General features: G+C 52.5%; 11 protein-coding genes across 11 annotated transcripts; 7 read left to right on the top strand and 4 right to left on the bottom strand.

Annotated features, from left to right (window-relative positions):
- Positions 1-98: 98 nt before the first annotated feature.
- On the top strand, positions 99-569 carry N7511_000061 (putative BYS1 domain protein; the record flags this gene model as incomplete). The annotated part of the gene is made up of 1 exon (XM_057122486.1): positions 99-569. One exon carries the CDS (start codon positions 99-101, stop codon positions 567-569), a length of 471 nt encoding a protein of 156 aa, XP_056988219.1.
- A 559-nt stretch (positions 570-1128) lies between these two features.
- N7511_000062 (uncharacterized protein) lies at positions 1129-4499 on the top strand (the record flags this gene model as incomplete). Its single annotated transcript, XM_057122487.1, has 2 exons — positions 1129-1359; positions 1440-4499. 2 exons carry the CDS (start codon positions 1129-1131, stop codon positions 4497-4499), a joined length of 3291 nt encoding a protein of 1096 aa, XP_056988220.1.
- A 931-nt stretch (positions 4500-5430) lies between these two features.
- On the top strand, positions 5431-6441 carry N7511_000063 (cleavage and polyadenylation specificity factor subunit 5; the record flags this gene model as incomplete). Its single annotated transcript, XM_057122488.1, has 4 exons — positions 5431-5471; positions 5547-5798; positions 5854-6101; positions 6161-6441. 4 exons carry the CDS (start codon positions 5431-5433, stop codon positions 6439-6441), a joined length of 822 nt encoding a protein of 273 aa, XP_056988221.1.
- Positions 6442-7222: 781 nt separating this feature from the next.
- On the top strand, positions 7223-10087 carry N7511_000064 (Lipase class 3; the record flags this gene model as incomplete). The annotated part of the gene is made up of 7 exons (XM_057122489.1): positions 7223-7301; positions 7352-7517; positions 7579-7915; positions 7979-8274; positions 8961-9318; positions 9370-9823; positions 9879-10087. 7 exons carry the CDS (start codon positions 7223-7225, stop codon positions 10085-10087), a joined length of 1899 nt encoding a protein of 632 aa, XP_056988222.1.
- A 329-nt stretch (positions 10088-10416) lies between these two features.
- N7511_000065 (putative dephospho-CoA kinase) lies at positions 10417-11226 on the top strand (the record flags this gene model as incomplete). Its single annotated transcript, XM_057122490.1, has 1 exon — positions 10417-11226. One exon carries the CDS (start codon positions 10417-10419, stop codon positions 11224-11226), a length of 810 nt encoding a protein of 269 aa, XP_056988223.1.
- Positions 11227-11442: 216 nt separating this feature from the next.
- Positions 11443-12147, bottom strand: N7511_000066 (uncharacterized protein; the record flags this gene model as incomplete). The annotated part of the gene is made up of 3 exons (XM_057122491.1): positions 11443-11628; positions 11681-12031; positions 12082-12147. The coding sequence occupies 3 exons, from the start codon at positions 12145-12147 to the stop codon at positions 11443-11445; spliced, it is 603 nt and encodes a 200-aa protein (XP_056988224.1).
- Positions 12148-12379: 232 nt separating this feature from the next.
- Positions 12380-13151, top strand: N7511_000067 (zinc-finger domain-containing protein; the record flags this gene model as incomplete). Its single annotated transcript, XM_057122492.1, has 3 exons — positions 12380-12712; positions 12802-12969; positions 13023-13151. The coding sequence occupies 3 exons, from the start codon at positions 12380-12382 to the stop codon at positions 13149-13151; spliced, it is 630 nt and encodes a 209-aa protein (XP_056988225.1).
- Positions 13152-13436: 285 nt separating this feature from the next.
- N7511_000068 (YjbQ family protein) lies at positions 13437-14019 on the bottom strand (the record flags this gene model as incomplete). The annotated part of the gene is made up of 2 exons (XM_057122493.1): positions 13437-13595; positions 13744-14019. 2 exons carry the CDS (start codon positions 14017-14019, stop codon positions 13437-13439), a joined length of 435 nt encoding a protein of 144 aa, XP_056988226.1.
- Positions 14020-14324: 305 nt separating this feature from the next.
- N7511_000069 (GFA family protein) lies at positions 14325-15005 on the bottom strand (the record flags this gene model as incomplete). Its single annotated transcript, XM_057122494.1, has 2 exons — positions 14325-14448; positions 14500-15005. The coding sequence occupies 2 exons, from the start codon at positions 15003-15005 to the stop codon at positions 14325-14327; spliced, it is 630 nt and encodes a 209-aa protein (XP_056988227.1).
- Positions 15006-15502: 497 nt separating this feature from the next.
- N7511_000070 (F-box domain protein) lies at positions 15503-17172 on the top strand (the record flags this gene model as incomplete). Its single annotated transcript, XM_057122495.1, has 2 exons — positions 15503-15783; positions 15849-17172. The coding sequence occupies 2 exons, from the start codon at positions 15503-15505 to the stop codon at positions 17170-17172; spliced, it is 1605 nt and encodes a 534-aa protein (XP_056988228.1).
- A 57-nt stretch (positions 17173-17229) lies between these two features.
- Positions 17230-18291, bottom strand: N7511_000071 (DUF3431 domain-containing protein; the record flags this gene model as incomplete). Its single annotated transcript, XM_057122496.1, has 3 exons — positions 17230-17393; positions 17448-17902; positions 17957-18291. The coding sequence occupies 3 exons, from the start codon at positions 18289-18291 to the stop codon at positions 17230-17232; spliced, it is 954 nt and encodes a 317-aa protein (XP_056988229.1).
- Between the last annotated feature and the right edge of the window lie 110 nt (positions 18292-18401).

The following is an 18401-nucleotide window of genomic DNA, read 5'->3' on the forward strand; positions in this document are numbered from 1 at the left end:
AAAGGCATATATAAAGGAGATCGAGTCTGCCTCGAAAGACGCGTTCTCTCCATTTCAATCAGACAATTATCAGTATCATTCAAGGCCAATCAAGCAAGATGCACTTTGCCACAATCATCGCCTCCGTCGCAGCCCTGGCCCCGTTCGCCAGCGCAGTCGGCAACGCAGTCGTCACCAACCACTGCAACTTCCCCGTCTACCTCTGGTCTGTCGGTGGCAGTGTGGGACCCCAGAAGACCATCGCGCCCGGCGGCAGCTACACCGAGCTCCTGCACCACGACGCAGCCTCCGGCGGCATCGCGCTCAAGATCACCACCGTCGCGAACGGGCTGTACAACGGCAGTCCACAGACCAACTTTGCTTATACCCTTGACCCTGGCACGGTCTGGTATGATCTGTCGGATGTCTTTGGCGACCCATTCTCTGGCAAGACTATGGTCGTCAGGCCCTCGGATACGAAGTGTTCGAACATTTGTTGGACCCAGGGGGTGAATCCCGGTGGAAGCCAGACTAAGAATTGTGGATCTGGCTCGAGTATCAATTTGAACCTTTGTGCGGCGAAGTGTTAAGCGCCGGATTTAGTTGATCGGTTTGATCTGGGGGAGGGGCAATGCCGAACGTGGGGGAGAGGCTCTGGAGATATCAGACGTGGATCCAATGAAGACCCTAGCAGATCCTAAAGGAAATCCAATTGAATGATGAATCGCGATCTAAGCGCCCAAAGTTGCCTTGTAAAGACTGCCTTGTCATGGCTGATGCCTGACATGAAATGCCGGCGCTTGTTGATGCTCTTAGGGCTCGTCATCACCGCCCCCGGGCAGTACTCGCTTTATCATCACGACTCTCGGGTCTTCTTTCATCTTCTCTTCTCTCTATAGATTGAATATAACGGGAACGTCCTGCACATCGTCTCATACTTCGCATTGGAATTTGTGGTCACGTCATTGGTATTTCCCCTGGCAACGAATGCCTACAAGGTCCCCAGCTATACTGTGTCACAACGGTCTCAGTCTCCTCAGTCTCAGTCTAGCTCGACGTCCCGATTCGCTGCGCGCCTCGCGATCCTTGTTTTTCCCGATTCTGAAACGGACTTTCTCGCATTCCCCTACCTACACAACCGCCTTTACCATGGCTCCAATCGAGCGCATTGCAGAGCATCTGGAGAAGCCAGAGCTTGACGATCGCTCATATCGCGTCATTCGCCTGCCGAACAAACTGGAAGCTCTACTAGTTCATGATCCGGACACCGATAAGGCCAGTGCAGCCGTTAACGTCAATGTGGGCAACTTCTCCGATGAAGACGATATGCCAGGGATGGCTCATGCCGTAGAGCATTTGCTGTTCATGGGCACCAAGAAGGTAAGCCGGGCCTGATTTCCGTCGTTTCCTTCCATGATTTGTCGGTTGGACCAAAGCTCATAGATGGGCAGTATCCCAAGGAAAACGCATACAACCAGTACCTAGCGGCCCACTCCGGCTCATCGAATGCATACACAGCGGCCACAGAAACGAACTATTTCTTCGAAGTGTCTGCCACGGGCGACTCGAGTCCACCTAAGTCCAGCGGAGAGAGTACCCCGGCCGAGACAAACGGGAATGGAACTTTGGTGAATGGGAGTGGGTTAGAGGGCAAGTCGCCTCTCTACGGTGCTTTGGATCGGTTCGCTCAGTTCTTTGTTTCACCGTTATTCCTAGAGTCGACTCTGGACCGAGAACTGCAGGCTGTGGACTCGGAAAATAAGAAGAATCTCCAGAGTGACTTGTGGCGGTTGATGCAATTGAACAAGTCTCTTTCCAACCCTCAACATCCTTACCACCATTTCTCGACTGGTAATCTGCAGACGCTGAAGGAAGACCCGCAGAAACGCGGTCTAGAAGTCCGCAGTGAATTCATTCGTTTCTATGAGAAGCATTACTCCGCCAATCGGGCGAAGTTGGTCGTCCTGGGACGAGAGTCCTTGGACACATTGGAGGAATGGGTGGCTGAGCTTTTCTCTGACATTGAGAACAAAAACCTGGCTCAGAATCGATGGGATGATGTCCAACCTTTCACTGAGGAGGATATGTGCACTCAGGTCTTTGCCAAGCCAGTCATGGATACCCGATCTATGGATATGTACTTCCCCTTCCTTGATGAGGAGGATCTCCATGATACCCAGCCTAGTCGGTACATCAGTCATCTTATTGGACACGAGGGTCCAGGAAGTGTTCTTTCCTACCTTAAGAACAAGGGTTGGGCCAATGGTCTCTCTGCCGGGGCCATGCCCATCTGCCCCGGATCTGCATTCTTTACAGTTTCGGTGCGACTGACTCCCGATGGTCTGAAGGAGTATCAGGAAGTCGCCAAGGTGGTATTCGAGTACATTGCTATGATCAAGCAGCGCGAGCCAGAGCAGTGGATCTTTGACGAGATGAAGAATCTTGCCGAGGTTGACTTCCGATTCAAGCAGAAGACCCCGGCGAGTCGATTCACCAGCCGCCTGAGTAGCGTCATGCAAAAGTCGCTACCTAGCGAATGGCTGCTGAGCGGATCCTTGCTACGACGTTTCGATCCTGCCTTGATCAAGAAAGCTTTGGATTACCTGCGCGTTGACAACTTCCGCTTGATTATCGTGTCCCAAGACTTCCCGGGTAATTGGGATCAGAAGGAGAAGTGGTATGGCACCGAGTACAAGGTGGAGAAGATTCCTCAGGAGTTCCTAGGTGAAATCCAAAAGGCTCTTGACTCGACTGAGGCTACTCGCACTTCCAACGTTCACATGCCCCACCGCAACGAGTTTGTGCCGACGAGACTCTCCGTTGAAAAGAAGGAGGTTGATGAGCCAAGCAAGACCCCCAAGCTGATCCGCCACGATGACCGGGTGCGTCTGTGGTTCAAAAAGGATGACCGCTTCTGGGTACCCAAGGCCACTGTTGAGGTGACCTTGCGTAACCCTCTGGTGTGGGCTACGCCTGCCAATCTTATCAAGACTAAACTGTACAGCGAGTTGGTGAGAGATTCTCTGGATGAGTACTCATACGATGCTGAACTCGCTGGGCTGGACTACCACCTGTCGGCTAACATTCTGGGATTGGATATTTCCGTAGCTGGTTACAACGACAAGATGTCTGTCCTGCTGGACAAGGTCCTCAACACTATGCGCGGACTTGTAATCAACCAAGACCGGTTCAACATCATCAAGGAGCGCCTGACGCGTGCATTCCGCAACGCTGAGTACCAGCAACCTTACTACCAGGTCGGCGACTACACCCGATACCTCCTCTCTGAGCGCGGCTGGGTGAACGAGCACTACCTCGAGGAGTTGGAACATGTGGAGTGCGAAGATGTGATCAAGTTCTTCCCCCAGTTGTTAGAACAGACCCATATTGAAGTTCTTGCCCACGGAAACATTTACAAGGAGGATGCTCTGCGCATGACAGACTCCATTGAGAAGGTCTTGGGAGGTCGCTCTCTGCCTCCATCGCAGTGGTACCTGCGCCGGAACATGACTTTGCCTCCTGGAAGCAACTATACCTACCCCCGCGCACTCAAGGACCCAGCCAACGTCAACCACTGCATCGAGTACTTCTTGTACATCGGGCTGTTCTCCAACGATCTCCTGCGCTCGAAGCTGCAGCTTTTCGCCCAGCTGACTGATGAACCTGCATTCGACCAGCTCCGTAGCAAGGAACAGCTCGGATATGTCGTATGGAGCGGTGCCCGCTACAACGCCACCACCCTCGGCTACCGAGTCATTATCCAGAGTGAGCGTTCAGCACCTTACCTTGAGTCCCGCATTGAGTCATTCCTCCGCGAGTTCGGTCCCATCCTTGAGAAGATGCCCGAGGAAGAGTTCGAGGGACACAAGCGTAGTGTCATCAACAAGCGGTTAGAGAAGCTCAAGAATCTGGCTTCTGAGACTAACCGCTACTGGTCGCACGTTGGATCCGAGTACTTCGATTTCCTGCAACACGAAACAGACGCCGCCAACGTGCGCACTTTGACCAAAGAAGATCTGATTGCTTTCTACCGCCAGTACATTGAGCCCTCGTCCACAACCCGCGCCAAGCTTGCCATCCACCTGAATGCACAGGCGGATGCATCCAAGCCATCCGAGAAGCGAACCAGTTTAGTCACCGCCTTGAGCAAGCAGCTTGATGTCGCCGGCTTCCAGGTGGACCCCACCCGTTTCGCAACTGCCTTTGATGAAATCGAACTGTCAGTGGTGGACAAGAGTCAAGTGATCTTCGTCCTCCGGGCTTTCCTCACAACCGAGATGCAAGTATCCCCACAGCAGGTTGAACCGGTCATCAAGAAGCTGGAACAAGATCTCGGGGCTCAATTGAAGGAATTGGGCCTGGTGTCCAGTACCGACGAGCAGGGCCCGGCTAACGGCACTGTGTCCAAGACGATTTCTGTCACCGATGTGCCTACTTTCAAAGCCAGTCTACCTGTCAGTACTGGGCCTGTTGCTGTGACGGATCTGACGGAATTTGAGGATTTCGATGCCAAGCTGTAAGCATGTATGCGATACTATTGGGGCTGAGGAGTTGGGGTTGGTGCATGTGAGTGGGTTGGGTGGTAGGATCCATGGATATTACAGAAACCGATTAATTCCACTTGAGTGCTAGTTACCAATACAGATTTGATTGAAATCACGTTTATTGTCAGCCTTGAATCAGGAAATGGACATACCTTGTAGGATCATGTTAATAACACACCCCCATATGACAGTGGATGTATAACATTTGCGTTAGGATTAGCGCATCTTTAGTATCGTATCTCACCTCATGTTTCACCTTATGTTTAACTTTATATTTTACCTATAAAGCGCATCAAAGTCTTGGTAATTGACTGAATCTGATAAATCATACAATACACCTTGGGGCATATTAATTGAGATATCCCTCGGCTCTAGGAGTTAGAGTAAAAAAGCTTTCCAGTTTATATGCAGTTTCATGGCATTTAATCTTGGACACGCAAGGTATTGTTACTTGATTGAACTATAGGGAATCCCTACCGACTTATTGTGCCTTCTAACGTGAAGCTGCAAGGGGAGGAACTTTTCACTCACCACTTTTGACAGGGACTACGACGAAGTCCTCGGACGACTCGTTCATATGTTTAAGAAGGTGGCCATGATGTCTCCAATCTATTCACAACAACATTCGAGCGACTCTGCGAAGACGCAATTCTCCCACGAAGATATAGATATGATCCTCTCTTGGCAGGATTTTCTCCCTTGATGTATTCCATACCCTCGCTGTACTCTATACCTTCTCTTTCAATGCCACTCTCCTTAGAAATCTGAAGCCCACATAATTTACGGATTGACGTAGTGCTGAAGTTGGTGTAAACAGACCTAGAGGGGGCGGTGAGCCGATAACGCGATAACGATATCGAAGCTGAGCTTCTCGGCTGCGCATTCTAACCTCCGAAACTCCGTCAAAATGGCTACTACCACCGCCGCGGCGATGCAAAGCGACCGCCCGTGAGTATAATTTGATGTCTTGGGTGATTTCGCGTCCCTCCAATGCTCAACTCGCTGACTGTTTTGACCCCCTAGACCCATCCTCCCCATGGACTTCTCCGCACTCCAACCGGAGACCATCCGCTTGTTTCCCTTATCGAACTACACTTTCGGCACCAAGGAGACTCAGCCTGAGGAGGACCCTTCGGTGCTAGCTCGTCTGAAGCGCCTGGAGGAGCACTATGAACTCCATGGTATGCGCCGCACCGCGGAGGGCATCCTGGTCTGCCACGAGCACAACCACCCTCACGTCCTGATGCTCCAGATTGCCAATGCTTTCTTCAAGCTGTACGTACCACCAGGGAATCAATTGCGCATTGCCGACTCTGACCATCTCTTCCAGGCCTGGCGACTACCTCCACCACGAGGACGATGAGATCGACGGATTCAAGAAACGCCTGAACGAACGCCTGGCCCCCGTGGGATCGCAATTCTCCGGCGAGGGAGTCAATGGTGACTGGACCATCGGTGACACACTTGCGCAATGGTGGCGCCCCAACTTTGAGACCTTCATGTACCCATTCCTGCCTGGACATGTGACCCGTCCCAAGGAGTGCAAGAAGCTGTACTTGATCCAGCTGCCCAAGAAGAGTGAGTTCCTTCTTTCCTCTCACAATCAACGGGAGACTCGTGCTAACAATCCATTGAAGAGGTTCTCTCCGTCCCCAAAAACATGAAGCTGCTCGCCGTCCCTCTCTTCGAGCTCTATGACAACACCGCACGCTACGGACCCCAGCTGTCTGCCATTCCCCACCTGCTTTCGCGATACAACTTCGAGTTTGTTGATGAGAATGACAATGTCGTTGCTGTAACTCCCGGTGGTCCTGACCAGCACCTGCCCCGTACCCGAGTTCTTGCTGGCGGCGACAACACAGAGGACACCGGCATGCTTGATGTCGAGGAAGGACAGAGAATTGAGTCTCACCACTAGGTAGACGATGCAGGGAATTTCCAGCTTTTGAGCCAGATTTAGCCAGAGCTTAGCCAGAGCTTAGCGATTGTAGCCAGCGCTTTCTTTTTTACGAACAATGATAGTTAACGTTCCATTATCCTGTCTGTATACTTTCCAGTAGACCAATGGTGCACTGGGGCACTCACACTGACCGTTGAGCCAGATCTTCTCCATAGAAAGAAATCCTCCGATATATCTCCATCAAGCCACGACAACTACCCCCGACACAACCCCGACATCCGATGCAAAGAGCCCAAAGGAGTTCACACAGATCCCAAACGGAAAATAAACCACCGGGGGCCGATGCCACTCCGTCACTCTATCATCCTATCACATCTCACTTCTACACGGCACATCTAGTGCCTGGCATCTGACATCTGCACCCCTCTTCACGCCACCAAGGAAGAACGCCAAAATACGCCATGCAAAAGCCAAGCTCATGAAAGACCCAGTCACACTCTCAGAGAGTCTTCAGAGAGTACGCAGACTCCTTGGCAACTGGCCTTACCAAAGACGGGCATATCCGAAGCATCCAAGACAGCAACGCCGATCCTACCGGAATCCCACCGGTCACGCGAAAGTATGCGCCGGAGAATGTTCTGAGTCTGGCATCGAGATGTCTATACCCCGCTCCCTCGTGGGATATGCTGCGAATCTCTGCTTCCGATGAGGGTATATAAGAGCTGGTCTGGGGGGAGTCAGTGGTGATGTTTCCAAGTGAGCAGTTGGGCCGCTATACTTCGGGATCTACTTCGCCATTATGCTTTTCACTCGGGTTGGAAGTATCGCTGCTTGGGCAGTGCTGGCTATCGCTGCTCCTGCTCGACCTGTCCCTCGAGGTATGATCTATGTTCCTTTCACTGTCCTGAGTTGATGCTGAAAGACATAGATGTCTCGACCGGTGTTCTTGGTGAATTGACATTATTCGCGCAATATGCTGCGGCATCATATTGCACGAACAATGTCAACTCCACTGGTGACAGACTCTCTTGTCTCGAGGGAAACTGTCCATCCGTCCAGTCCGCTGATACAACCACGATCTACGAGTTTGATGAGTATGTCCACCTAGTCCTATATCGTACACAGGTGCAAAGCATTTGTGACTGACCTCCAAAGATCCACGGAGTTTGGTGACGTCGCTGGATTCCTCGCTGCCGATCAGACAAATCAACTCCTCGTGCTCTCCTTTCGGGGAAGCCGAACACTAAGCACCTGGATTGCGAACCTGGATTTTGGCCTCACCGATGCCAGCGATCTATGCAGTGGCTGCGAGGTTCACAGTGGATTCTGGAAATCTTGGGAAACCGTCGCGGACGACATCACCACGAAGATTCAAACAGCTTTGACAGCCTACTCGGGCTACACTCTCGTCCTAACAGGCCACAGCTTCGGTGCAGCCGTCGCCACTCTTGGAGGCACTGCCCTCCGGAATGCAGGCTATGAATTGGAACTTGTTAGTGCCCCCCTCCACGATTCCAGTCGATGATAGAGAGACAGACTCACAAGAAATCTCTAGTATACATACGGTCAACCCCGAGTAGGCAATGAAGCCTTGGCAACCTATATCACCAATCAAGGCACCCTCTACCGAGTCACTCATACTGACGATGTGGTCCCCAAATTACCCCCTGCCTCCTTTGGATTCAGCCATCCAAGTCCTGAGTACTGGATTACCAGTGGCAATAATGTGACTGTGACTTCTAGTGATGTGACTGTTATTGAAGGTGTGGGTTCTAAGGCTGGAAATGCTGGCACGGTGAATCTTGATGTTGAGGCTCATAATTGGTATTTGGTTTATATCGATCAATGTAAGTGAGTGGTTCTTCTGGGAACCGTAAGATATAAGTGATATATGTTGGATGGTGCTGGCACCTGGTATATCTTATGGGTGACGCGTGTGAACGTGTTCCGGTGGTCTATGAGATTTGAATATATTTACCTTGCTAGGTAGTCAATGGACATGAGTTGTCACTTTCTATACAATCAACCAGGAAGAATTATTTAAATGACAGCAAGGATGTTCCTCATTGGATTGCTCTGGGTCTTACATCGGCACGGAGTATAGAAACACCCAACCATGTATGACAGAGTGTCAGTTTACCATGTAGAGCTGGTCATACCATCCAGCAGTAGTCTCACCTATATTGCATGTCAGTCCGTAGTTTTTTTAAATAGGTAACAAAGCAAATTGGTGCCAGGGCGAGGATGTTAGTGTTTTATAGTAGAATCGACGCTCCACATTGGGATTGAGGATTGGGCTGTAGGATCAAAGATTGAGCATCATAACCATCTTAACAATAATCACCATAATTACAATAATTATCACACACAATTGACGATTGTATAGCATTGCCGCTGCGCCAAAGAAAAACCAAGTATAAAGTCGGCGAGCCAAGCTTGAGTGGGGGCCAACCTCTTCCGCGAATTATCCAACAACACTCAATGACCTGATCAACTGGGCTGAATGCCCTCGACACCGTGATGCTATTTGCTCCTAGTGGTCCACAGGGCCCTCGTCGCCGTAGTCGGCTCAAGGCCATCTTCCTGACCATGTTCATTGTCCTCGCCCTATACCTGCTATTCTTCTCCCACACCACCCGATCCCCCGTGCAGGCCGACACGGGCAGCTATGCGCAACGACATGGATCAGCAGCCCCATCCTCGGTAGACGAGCTGGCTCGCCCTGCCATGCGCAAGCGCAAGGATATGGTCGTGGCCAGCATGAACAGTGATGACACGTCATGGCTATCGAAATACTTCCCAGACTGGACCAAGAGCATTTACGTGGTCAACGATCAGCGCGCACCGTTGACGGTGCCGCTCAACAAAAGGGCGCGAGTCGATGGTCTATCTCACGTGAGTTGGTGATGCTGAACCCATCGCGCAAGCCGGACGCTAATAACCAAGCTCCTGTCTAGCTATATTATCGACCATTACGACAACCTACCGGAGACCATGCTCTTCATCCACTCGCAACGATACCAATGGCACAACGACGACCCGTACTACGATGGTGTTCCACCGCTACAAAACTTCCAGATCCCGTATCTCCAAGAGCAGGGATACGTCAACCTGCGCTGTGTATGGACACTCGGATGCCCGACGGAGATCCGCCCTTTGACGGATACCCACCGCGACGCCGTTCATGCTGGGGAATACTTTAAGACGGGATTTATGGAGCTCTTCCCGGGAGTTCCCATCCCGGAAGAAGTGGGCGTCTCATGCTGTGCGCAATTCGGCGTATCTCGCTCCAAGGTGCTGGAGCGGCCGCGCAGCGACTACGAGCGCTTCCGCACTTGGCTGGTGAATACGTCGTTGCCGGATGATCTGAGTGGACGAATTATGGAATATTCATGGCATAGTATGTTCCCTCCGCAACCTCCGCCTGTTGAATATCGATGCTAACGGCGACCTAGTGATTTTTGGAAAAGAACCTATCCATTGCCCTAATGCAGCAGAGTGCTACTGTAAAGTTTTTGGACTGTGCGATCTGACTTGCCCGTGGGAGGGTGGTTGCGATGACCGGTATGCTCTGCCGCCATTTTCATCGCTGCCCAAAGGATGGCCGAGTATTGGATGGAAGGGTCAAGCGCAAGATACGTCGCATGGATTGCCGGAGACCTGAATTTGATTTATATATTATGCATTGTTGGTTGCGCATGTCAGGATTGATTGGCGTTGGATCTCTTTAATTTGGCAGTGAAGCCCAGAGAATGTCTACGGATTGCATACTGGATACCTGGAGATTAAACCGCAAATGAATGATGAGTAGATGAGTAGTGAGGAGTTAGCAGTTGAACAGTTGAACAGTTGAACAGTTGAACAGTTCAATAGTTGAATAGTTGAATAGTCCAACAGACGCAAGCAACTATAGATCCCAAATGCGGAGCCGAGGCTAACCTCTCTCCCCGCAGCAAACTTGACCTCGACTTGACTTCTAACTTCAACCCCAAAATGCTCATCATCGGACTGACGGGCTCTATAGCCACGGGCAAATCAACTGTCTCGAATATTCTCTCGACCACCCCCTACTCCCTCCCAATAATTGACGCAGACGTACTAGCTCGCAAGGTCGTCGAGCCCGGTACAGCAGGCTACAAAGCAATCGTCAACTACTTCGGCCCAAGCACCCCAGATCTCCTCCTAGAAGATGGCAACCATCCCTCTGGCAAGGCACTTAACCGACCAGCGCTAGGCCGACGAGTCTTCGGCAGCACAGAAGAGCGCAAACGCGACCGCGGCGTCCTCAATGGAATTGTCCACCCCGCCGTCCGGTGGGAAGTCTACAAAGCCCTAATCTACCATTATCTGCGCGGCCAATGGGCCGTTGTACTTGACGTGCCGCTCCTCTTCGAAAGCGGCATGGATTTAATCTGCGGCACGGTCATCGTGGTTGGTGTCCATGATCCGGAGATCCAGATGGCCCGTCTACGAGCCCGAGATGCACACCTGACCGCCGAGGACGCGGAGAACAGAGTGCGCAGTCAGGGCGATGTGCGCATGAAGGCTACGCAGGCGGAGTTCCGGGGGACGACGACGGCGCGCGGGGTGGTTGTTTGGAATGATTCGGATCGAGAGGAGTTGGAGAGGGCCGTCAAGGGTGCTATGGCTAGTATTTCAGCGTCTAGTCCACGGTGGTGGGCTTGGGCGTTGCTTGTTGCGCCACCTGTTGGGTTTGGGGTTGCTGCGTGGAATTTGGTGGTGAATTTTGCCACGCAGAAGGGGTGGGAGAAGAGGAAGAATGAGGAGAAGGCGAGGCTGTAGATGCTTTTTTTTTGCATTACTGATGATTTGATGCCTTCAGTCGGAGTGTACATATTGTAGCTATACTAGGACGTGGCCCTGAACACGACAGGCCTGATAGATGTGAATCATACTTGTATTTTGGAGGTTGCTGTCGAATAACAGACGCAAAGGATATGTCAATACCAAACGCCGGACCATGCTGTGCTAAATGATTCAAAGTGATAGAGGCAGGATCTACCCGCTCTTGCGCTTCTTCTTCTTGTTATGGTCGGGTGCGCCCATCAACGACGGTCTGCCTCCGTATCCAGAGATACTGGTTATTTTATTGAGTTTCTTGTCTGCGTGAGTGTCTGCATGAGGCTTGTTTCTCTCCTTGATTCGGGCTTCAAGCTCCTCCTGCTTCTGCTTCTCAGCGGCCGCCTGTAGTCTAGGTTAGAAAATAGAGCCATGAGTAAGGCGCAGAGGGTCTCACCTCGCGCTCTTTGCGCTTGAAATTTCCATATCCTCGTCGGCCACCTTGACTGTCGTCGTCCAGCGAGTCTGCGGCCAATGCAACAGGCTGCGGAGTATATCCAGACGCAGCTGGGAGGTCCAAAACCCATTGTGTCTCACCAGCCTCTTCCGCCTGCCGTGAAATAGCTTCCTGGCGCTTTTGCTCTTCCGCAGCAAGTGCCGCTGAGATCGCTTGCATCTCAGTGGCGCGAGGGCTTTCAGCCTCGGTAGAGACCCGCCGGCGCTTGGGAGTGGGCTGGTTGGATTCACCCGTGCTTTCTGCTTCCCTGGCTTCTTTGGCCTCTTTTGAAGCTGCAGCACGTTGCATGAACTGGAGAGACCGTTAGTTCTATAGTTGTTGACCGCAGGTGAAGTCCATACCTTCATCGTCAAGAGGTTCGACGACATGATCTTTTCAGGCTTTCCAGCCGGAGACGAAGCACCCATGATGTACAAAAACCGAATCAAATCCAACCACGAATTAATCCAAGGGACGTGAAGCTGCGAAGCGCAGAATAAAATCATACGGCAGAAAACCCAGGCGTGTCCAAGCTACCCTGAACCAGAAGGCGGTGATCGTCCACCAAACCACACCTCGCGGATTATTCAGTGCCTGTCGAGGTTGCTCCCTGCCCAGCCTTTTGCCCTCCTTTCTCACCAGATCCTCAATCTGCCCAGCATGATGTCCTGCGGTCGCCGAATTGCGACCTTTGCGTCGGTCCGCCCCTTCGCTGTCCGCGCCTACTCTTCCACCGTGCCTCGTCTGTCCGACAGCGCCATCGCCAACGACCCGACCCCGCGGAAGCAGACCCCGACTGTCTCCGGCACCAATGCCACACCCACCGACTCCTTTGGCCGTCACGATGGCACCCTGCAGGAGTCTCCCGAGGTTGGAGAGCGCATCCGCAGCATGCAGGCCCCGAACCGCGCGACCACCTGGGCTGCCAGCCAGCAGCCTCGTGAGCAGGCCATGGTTGGACCTCGCTTCGAGCAGACCATCATGGAGACCCAGGTGCGTACCATTGAATGATGCCAGTGTGATTGTTGGCGCAATTGATCTGGCCATGAACGGACTCCACGGAATATGACTGACTTCTCTAGCCTCAACCTTATGCCGCCATCGACCTTATTCACAGACAGCACGTCCGCTGGACTAAGTCCAAGGTCGTCAGCTGCGACGGTGGTGGTGGCCCTCTCGGCCACCCCAAGGTCTTCATCAACACCGACAAGCCCGAGATTGCCACCTGTGGATACTGTGGTGTTCCCTACGTATGTGCCTTACCACTCTATAGACCCGAAGACCCCCAACTCACATTTTATAGGCCGCTGAGCAGCACCGCGCTTACTTGAAGTCCCTGCCCGCCACCAGCTTCCCCCTCGAGCCCACCAACGACAATGTCGACGTTGATGAGTCCCAGCGCGTGACCGAGGGCGGCTTGGAGCAGCGGTAAACTAGCATGACTTTCTTTCTGTCGGCGTTGATCATCTTTGCGTTTTATTACAATTGGTTTTGGGCCCGAGGCCGTGTACAGAATATCGATCAATGGACCTGCTGCCTTTTTTTCGATCGTGTCTCGAGTGATGTCGAAAATGTTTGTACTCTGACAATGGCCTTCTCACTAGATCATATGCCATGCTATCTTTATGATATATATCTTGCATCCGTCGTAGCCACCCGTGTCTAGTCACGATGGTCCCAATGTTCCCAATGTTCCCAATGGTCCGCGTTCTGCCAGTTAGGCCTTTTGGCCCTGGATGGTCGCAACCACCTTGCGGCTGTGTCGGCTGGTCCGGAACTCCAGATACCAAATTCCTTGCCATGTACCAGTGGCCAATCGACCGTTTGTAATGGGGATGTTGACCGAGGCGCCGATGAGCGCAGACTTGATATGAGCCTGATAGGATCCAAGTAAGCATTTGACCATACACAGCAAGCAGAAGAGTAGACCGATGAAACAGAAAAATCCGTCATGTAGCTCTAACTCTCCAATACCAGAGCTCCAAGGCTCCAGATCGCCCAGAACATCCCCTAAACACACGTACCGGCATATCATCGTCACCCTCCGCAGAATGACGATACAAGTCACCCTTGCGGTCGGTAGGCGCAATGCGATCCAGCGCATCACTCATGTCGGCCCGTACATCGTCATCCCAGTTCTCATTGAGCGACAGCGCACAACTGGTGTGCTGCACGAACAGGTTCAGCATGCCGACCTTGTAGTCGCGAATCTCCGGGAGTTCGGACAGGACCTGGTCGGTGATGAGGTAGGAGCCACGACTGCGAGCCGGGAGAGTGAAGTTCTTTTGAGACCAGGACATTTTGTGAGAGGAGGTTGAACAGGTGAATCTCTCGAGAAGAAGTCGTGGGGGGAAAAAGTGTTTGGGGGTGGGGTTCTGATGTCATGCCCAAGTATAGCTTAACTAAGTGTGTTTACACGGTGTGGTCTATTTACTGGCCAGGTTGGAGATTCATTGTTAGTATACACTAGACAGGTAGCAGAAAGTATTGCTCTCAGCTGTAGAAGGGTTGCAATTTAGTCTTTTCGTACACTGCATTGCAATCGAGGCTTTGAGCCAGATAGGTACATACTCCCAACACCCACGTCGTCATCTCTTTCGTCTCTTCACTTCATTTTCTGGATCAAATTCCCATGGTCATCGAGGAGATCACTAGTATTCTCCATGCCACTCCATTTGGGCAGACCATCGGGAATGTCGAGCATGCGGTGCTCGTAGAAGATATGACATCTATGACCGATATTAGCATCCTCGGGAAAACAGCAGACCCAATCGACCTACGTTGGTTTGAATACTTCGCGCTTCTCTCTCTGCTTGTCACTTGAGCCCTCAATTTCAATCAACTGGGGAAAGATGAGACAGACATTCCGGCCTTCATCCATGATCGGCGTGCGGCAATTGGAACAGGATACCTTGGTTGGCAGGTCATATTCCTGGGATTGATGTGTCGAAGAGTAAAAGACCAATCCCGCCGAGCCACGCGTGAACAGCATATCATGCTTGTGGAAGATGGAAGCCCACTGGAAGGGTGCGCCATGGGTGATCTGACAACCCCGACAATGACAGTATTTGGCATTGAGAGGCTTATCTTGTTTCAGAACATAGCCACTCTTCTTACAGAGGCAGTGGGCACGCCACTTGACGGGTCCAAAGTCCTTCTCACTCTGGCACTGGTATGGAGGACGGTGTTTCCAGTGTTCGTCATCGAGGGTGTTTTCTGGGACTCTGTTGGTGAATGCTGGACAGGGTAGGGTTTCTTCTGTGCCTTCAATGCCCATTTCTGCCATATTGAGAGCTGTGAATTGTAGGTATACGGAGATTGACTGTGAGTAGAAAAAAAAGGAAGAGATTTATAGAGATCAAAACAAGGACGGCCATGATGTCAGGTCCATGACATATATTGAAGTATGTAGATCGTCTACAGAGGTATTATCCCCTGCCTGAAGACGTTAACAAGACTGAACAGGGTCAAATTGACCCTCTTGTTCAAGGGATTCTCATTGGAATCATGTTGGAATGATCTCTTGCCAGCTATATGAAATGAAGCCATGAAGCTGATGATGTCATGTCCGGGGTTTGACGAGAGCATTTGCGTATTGCGTATAAATGCGCCTAACAGGCCGACTAGACCCTGCAGGTTCTGAGCAGAACAAAGAAATCTGGGGGAAATCGCCTCGACACGATGTGAGTGGTGACAGCGCTTAGCGCACGCCCGGCGTTTCATCCCTGCGGGCCAACGCTTTGTGACGCTTCCGACTTCAGGACTTCAAGTCTTCCAACCATCATGGGTTTATTCACCAAACTGCGACGCAGTTCACGACGCAGTAATAGCGCTGGCATCGTCGAGCCAGAATCCCCACCGCGCCTCGGCCGCGACTGCACCAAACGACTGCCACGGCCCGTATTGGCGCGCATCTTCGCCCTCGTGTGCCCGCACACCGTCGACAACACCTATGGCACTTCAGAAGAATCTGCCAGTGATGGCTGCATGCTCTGTGACATGCGCGACCTGGCGCACTGCGCCCAAGTCAACAAGCGATGGTTCCTAGACGCGCGGGAACTCCTGTATGAACCACCTGCCCCCAAGCCTTAAGCCTCAAGCCTCTCCAACCTAACACAAATATCTGCAGATACACCAACATCCGGATCGACCCAGTACACTACTGCGAGCTGGAAATTGAACTAGCCGCCAAGCGGAAACGCCGTTCCTTCTTCGATCGCAATGGCGACCCGATCGATGCCCCGCAGGTGCGACTGGAACTGTTGATGCGCACAGTGCGAGAGTCCCAGGGACTGGGCAATCTGGTGCTCTCCCTGCGGATGCCGTATATGACTCGGGAGGCCAACAAGGCCAACATCGCCCGCACGATCTCCGTCCTACCGAATCTCCGCTTTGTTGATCTCCCGGTGGGTCTGTACAGTGACGAGCCGTCGTGTCTCCCGCTGAAACAGGAGTTGATGGTGCGATGTCCCGAGCTGCGGCGCATGAGCTATCGACGGGGCGCCGAGGGGAGTTTGGCGCGTCTGCCGAGTTCGCAACCGTGGAGGAATCTGGAGGTGTTGGAGCTGTCGGGGCTGCAGATGGAGGTGGGCACGCTGCGGAGTGGCCTGGCGGCATTCCCCCATCTTCGAGAGCTGACGCTGGAAGACCTGGAGTGGCTGGATGACTCGGCGTTTGCGATGACGGTGCCGCTGCCTTCATTCCCTGCCGTGCTGTCTCTGACCCTGCGCGATACCCCCGGTGTGACGGCAAGCGGGCTTGCCTCATACCTCTCGATGCCGAGAAACAAAGCAGCGCTGCAGTCGTTGACCGTGTCAGCGACTGGCGTGGTCCCGTCGCAAGTCCATCACATTCTCTCCGCGGCACCTCGACTGGAGAGTCTTTCCATTATTCAAGAAGTGTCGCGTTCGTTCCCTATGGAGCAGATCCCGCCGATGGGGTCGCAATCACTGCGTCTCCTGCATTTTGAAATTACATCTCCGACCGAGACTCATGGGATCCCACCGGTGGCGTCCTCTTACTATGGCTACTTGATCTCCTCGTTGATGTCGCGGGCTCTACCCGCTCTTCGCGATCTCTACGTCCGCGATGCCGAGTTCCCCGACACCCTTCTGTTGATGCCTCCCCCGCGACTCTTTGGCGGGGGTGAGAATGGACCCCAGATGCGCGGCGGCCTGTCGCAGCCCTTGAACGTGTACAGCAAGGGTCTGGACGAGCTCGAGTGGAACTTTACACCCTACGACCCCGAACCGACCCATGGACGCCGGGACTCCCGCACGCGCCCGGTGAGTTTCCACGAAGCCCAATTGAGCCGATCCTGGGGAGGCGATGCGCGCAAAAGTGTGCTGGTGGGCAATGGATTTGGCGGATTCCTTGCGGTGCCCGCCGAGGACGAACGACCGCAAAGTAGCCAGGGCCACCAGCGACTGAGCCGAGGCGATCTGTGGCGATGAACATGAAGTGATATGATATGACTCTGTAAATAGTTTCCGTCTTCTGTGTTTCCCTTTCTATACATGCATGATATCAATCTCAGGCCATCCCTGCGGTAGCACCAGGCCACGCCACACCCATTGGTTCTGCATCTGCTCGTCGGTCATATTACAATATCCATACGTACGACAATAACACTCCTTCTGATCCAGACAATACTGCGCTGGTTTCCCAAAGATCACTGCACACGGTCAGTCTATCAGTCTTGCAAGATATCCATGCGACGGCCACTCACTATGCCACGAATACTCCAGAATGCGCCCACTCGTGCCCGAGTCCAAATCCGTCTCCATCACCCACCGCTGCAGACGAACATAGTCCTCCAGACTCCGCTCATGGATTTTGTCCTTGCTCAGGGCAAACTGACTACAACACGGCGTCCCCACGACTTCGGGCACCTCGGCGCGCGGAAACAACTCCATGAAGCGATCGGGGTATTCCACCGCAGTGGGATGGCTGTGGTCGTCGGGTCGTTCACGAAGATAGCGGGCAGGCTCGAGTTCCTGCGGACATCCGACCGTCCATGTGCAGCGTAGATTGACATATCCGGCTTCTTGGACAAAAGCGTGCTGGAGGTGCTGAATGGAGATGACCGAGTCATAGAGGGGATTATCGACGTGCCATTGGTATCGACCGCCATGAAGGAAGACGGAGGTCTGGGGCAGAGTCCAGTAACGGTCGATGATGTATCTGCGAGAATTAACTGACGTCGAGGAATATAGAGTACAGAGAGCAGATACATACGTGAGATACACCATCGCCTCATTCCCTTTATTCACCGGAACGGTCAAACCCTCCCCAGCATCGGCGCGATAGATATTCACCGTCCAATCCGACAGATTCTCCTCCACCCACGACATATTACTCGCCGTCAGTGCTGCAAAGACCAACTCCTTCTCGGAAATGGCATCAGGAACAAAGCGATCGTGGGACTCTAAAATGCCCATGGACCAGCCATCTAGGTCAAATACTTCATGGTTGAGGATTAATTGGTAGGAGAGAAGCAGGAGGCCGGCGGCTAGACAAAGATAGAAGACTCGCGACCGGGGGGAGCAGTCGAGGCAACGTGGAAAGGTCATTTCATAATGCAATGCACCGCACAGAAAGAAGCAAATCTAAGACATAGAATGAATCGAATGACTAGAATGAACAGGGTCAGGAAAAGACGCAGAATGGGCGAATGCCATTA

This window comes from Penicillium nucicola (genome assembly GCF_028828085.1).
Source record: "Penicillium nucicola strain IBT 29836 chromosome Unknown utg000001l, whole genome shotgun sequence".
In the NCBI taxonomy this organism is placed as follows: Eukaryota; Fungi; Ascomycota; class Eurotiomycetes; order Eurotiales; family Aspergillaceae; genus Penicillium; species Penicillium nucicola.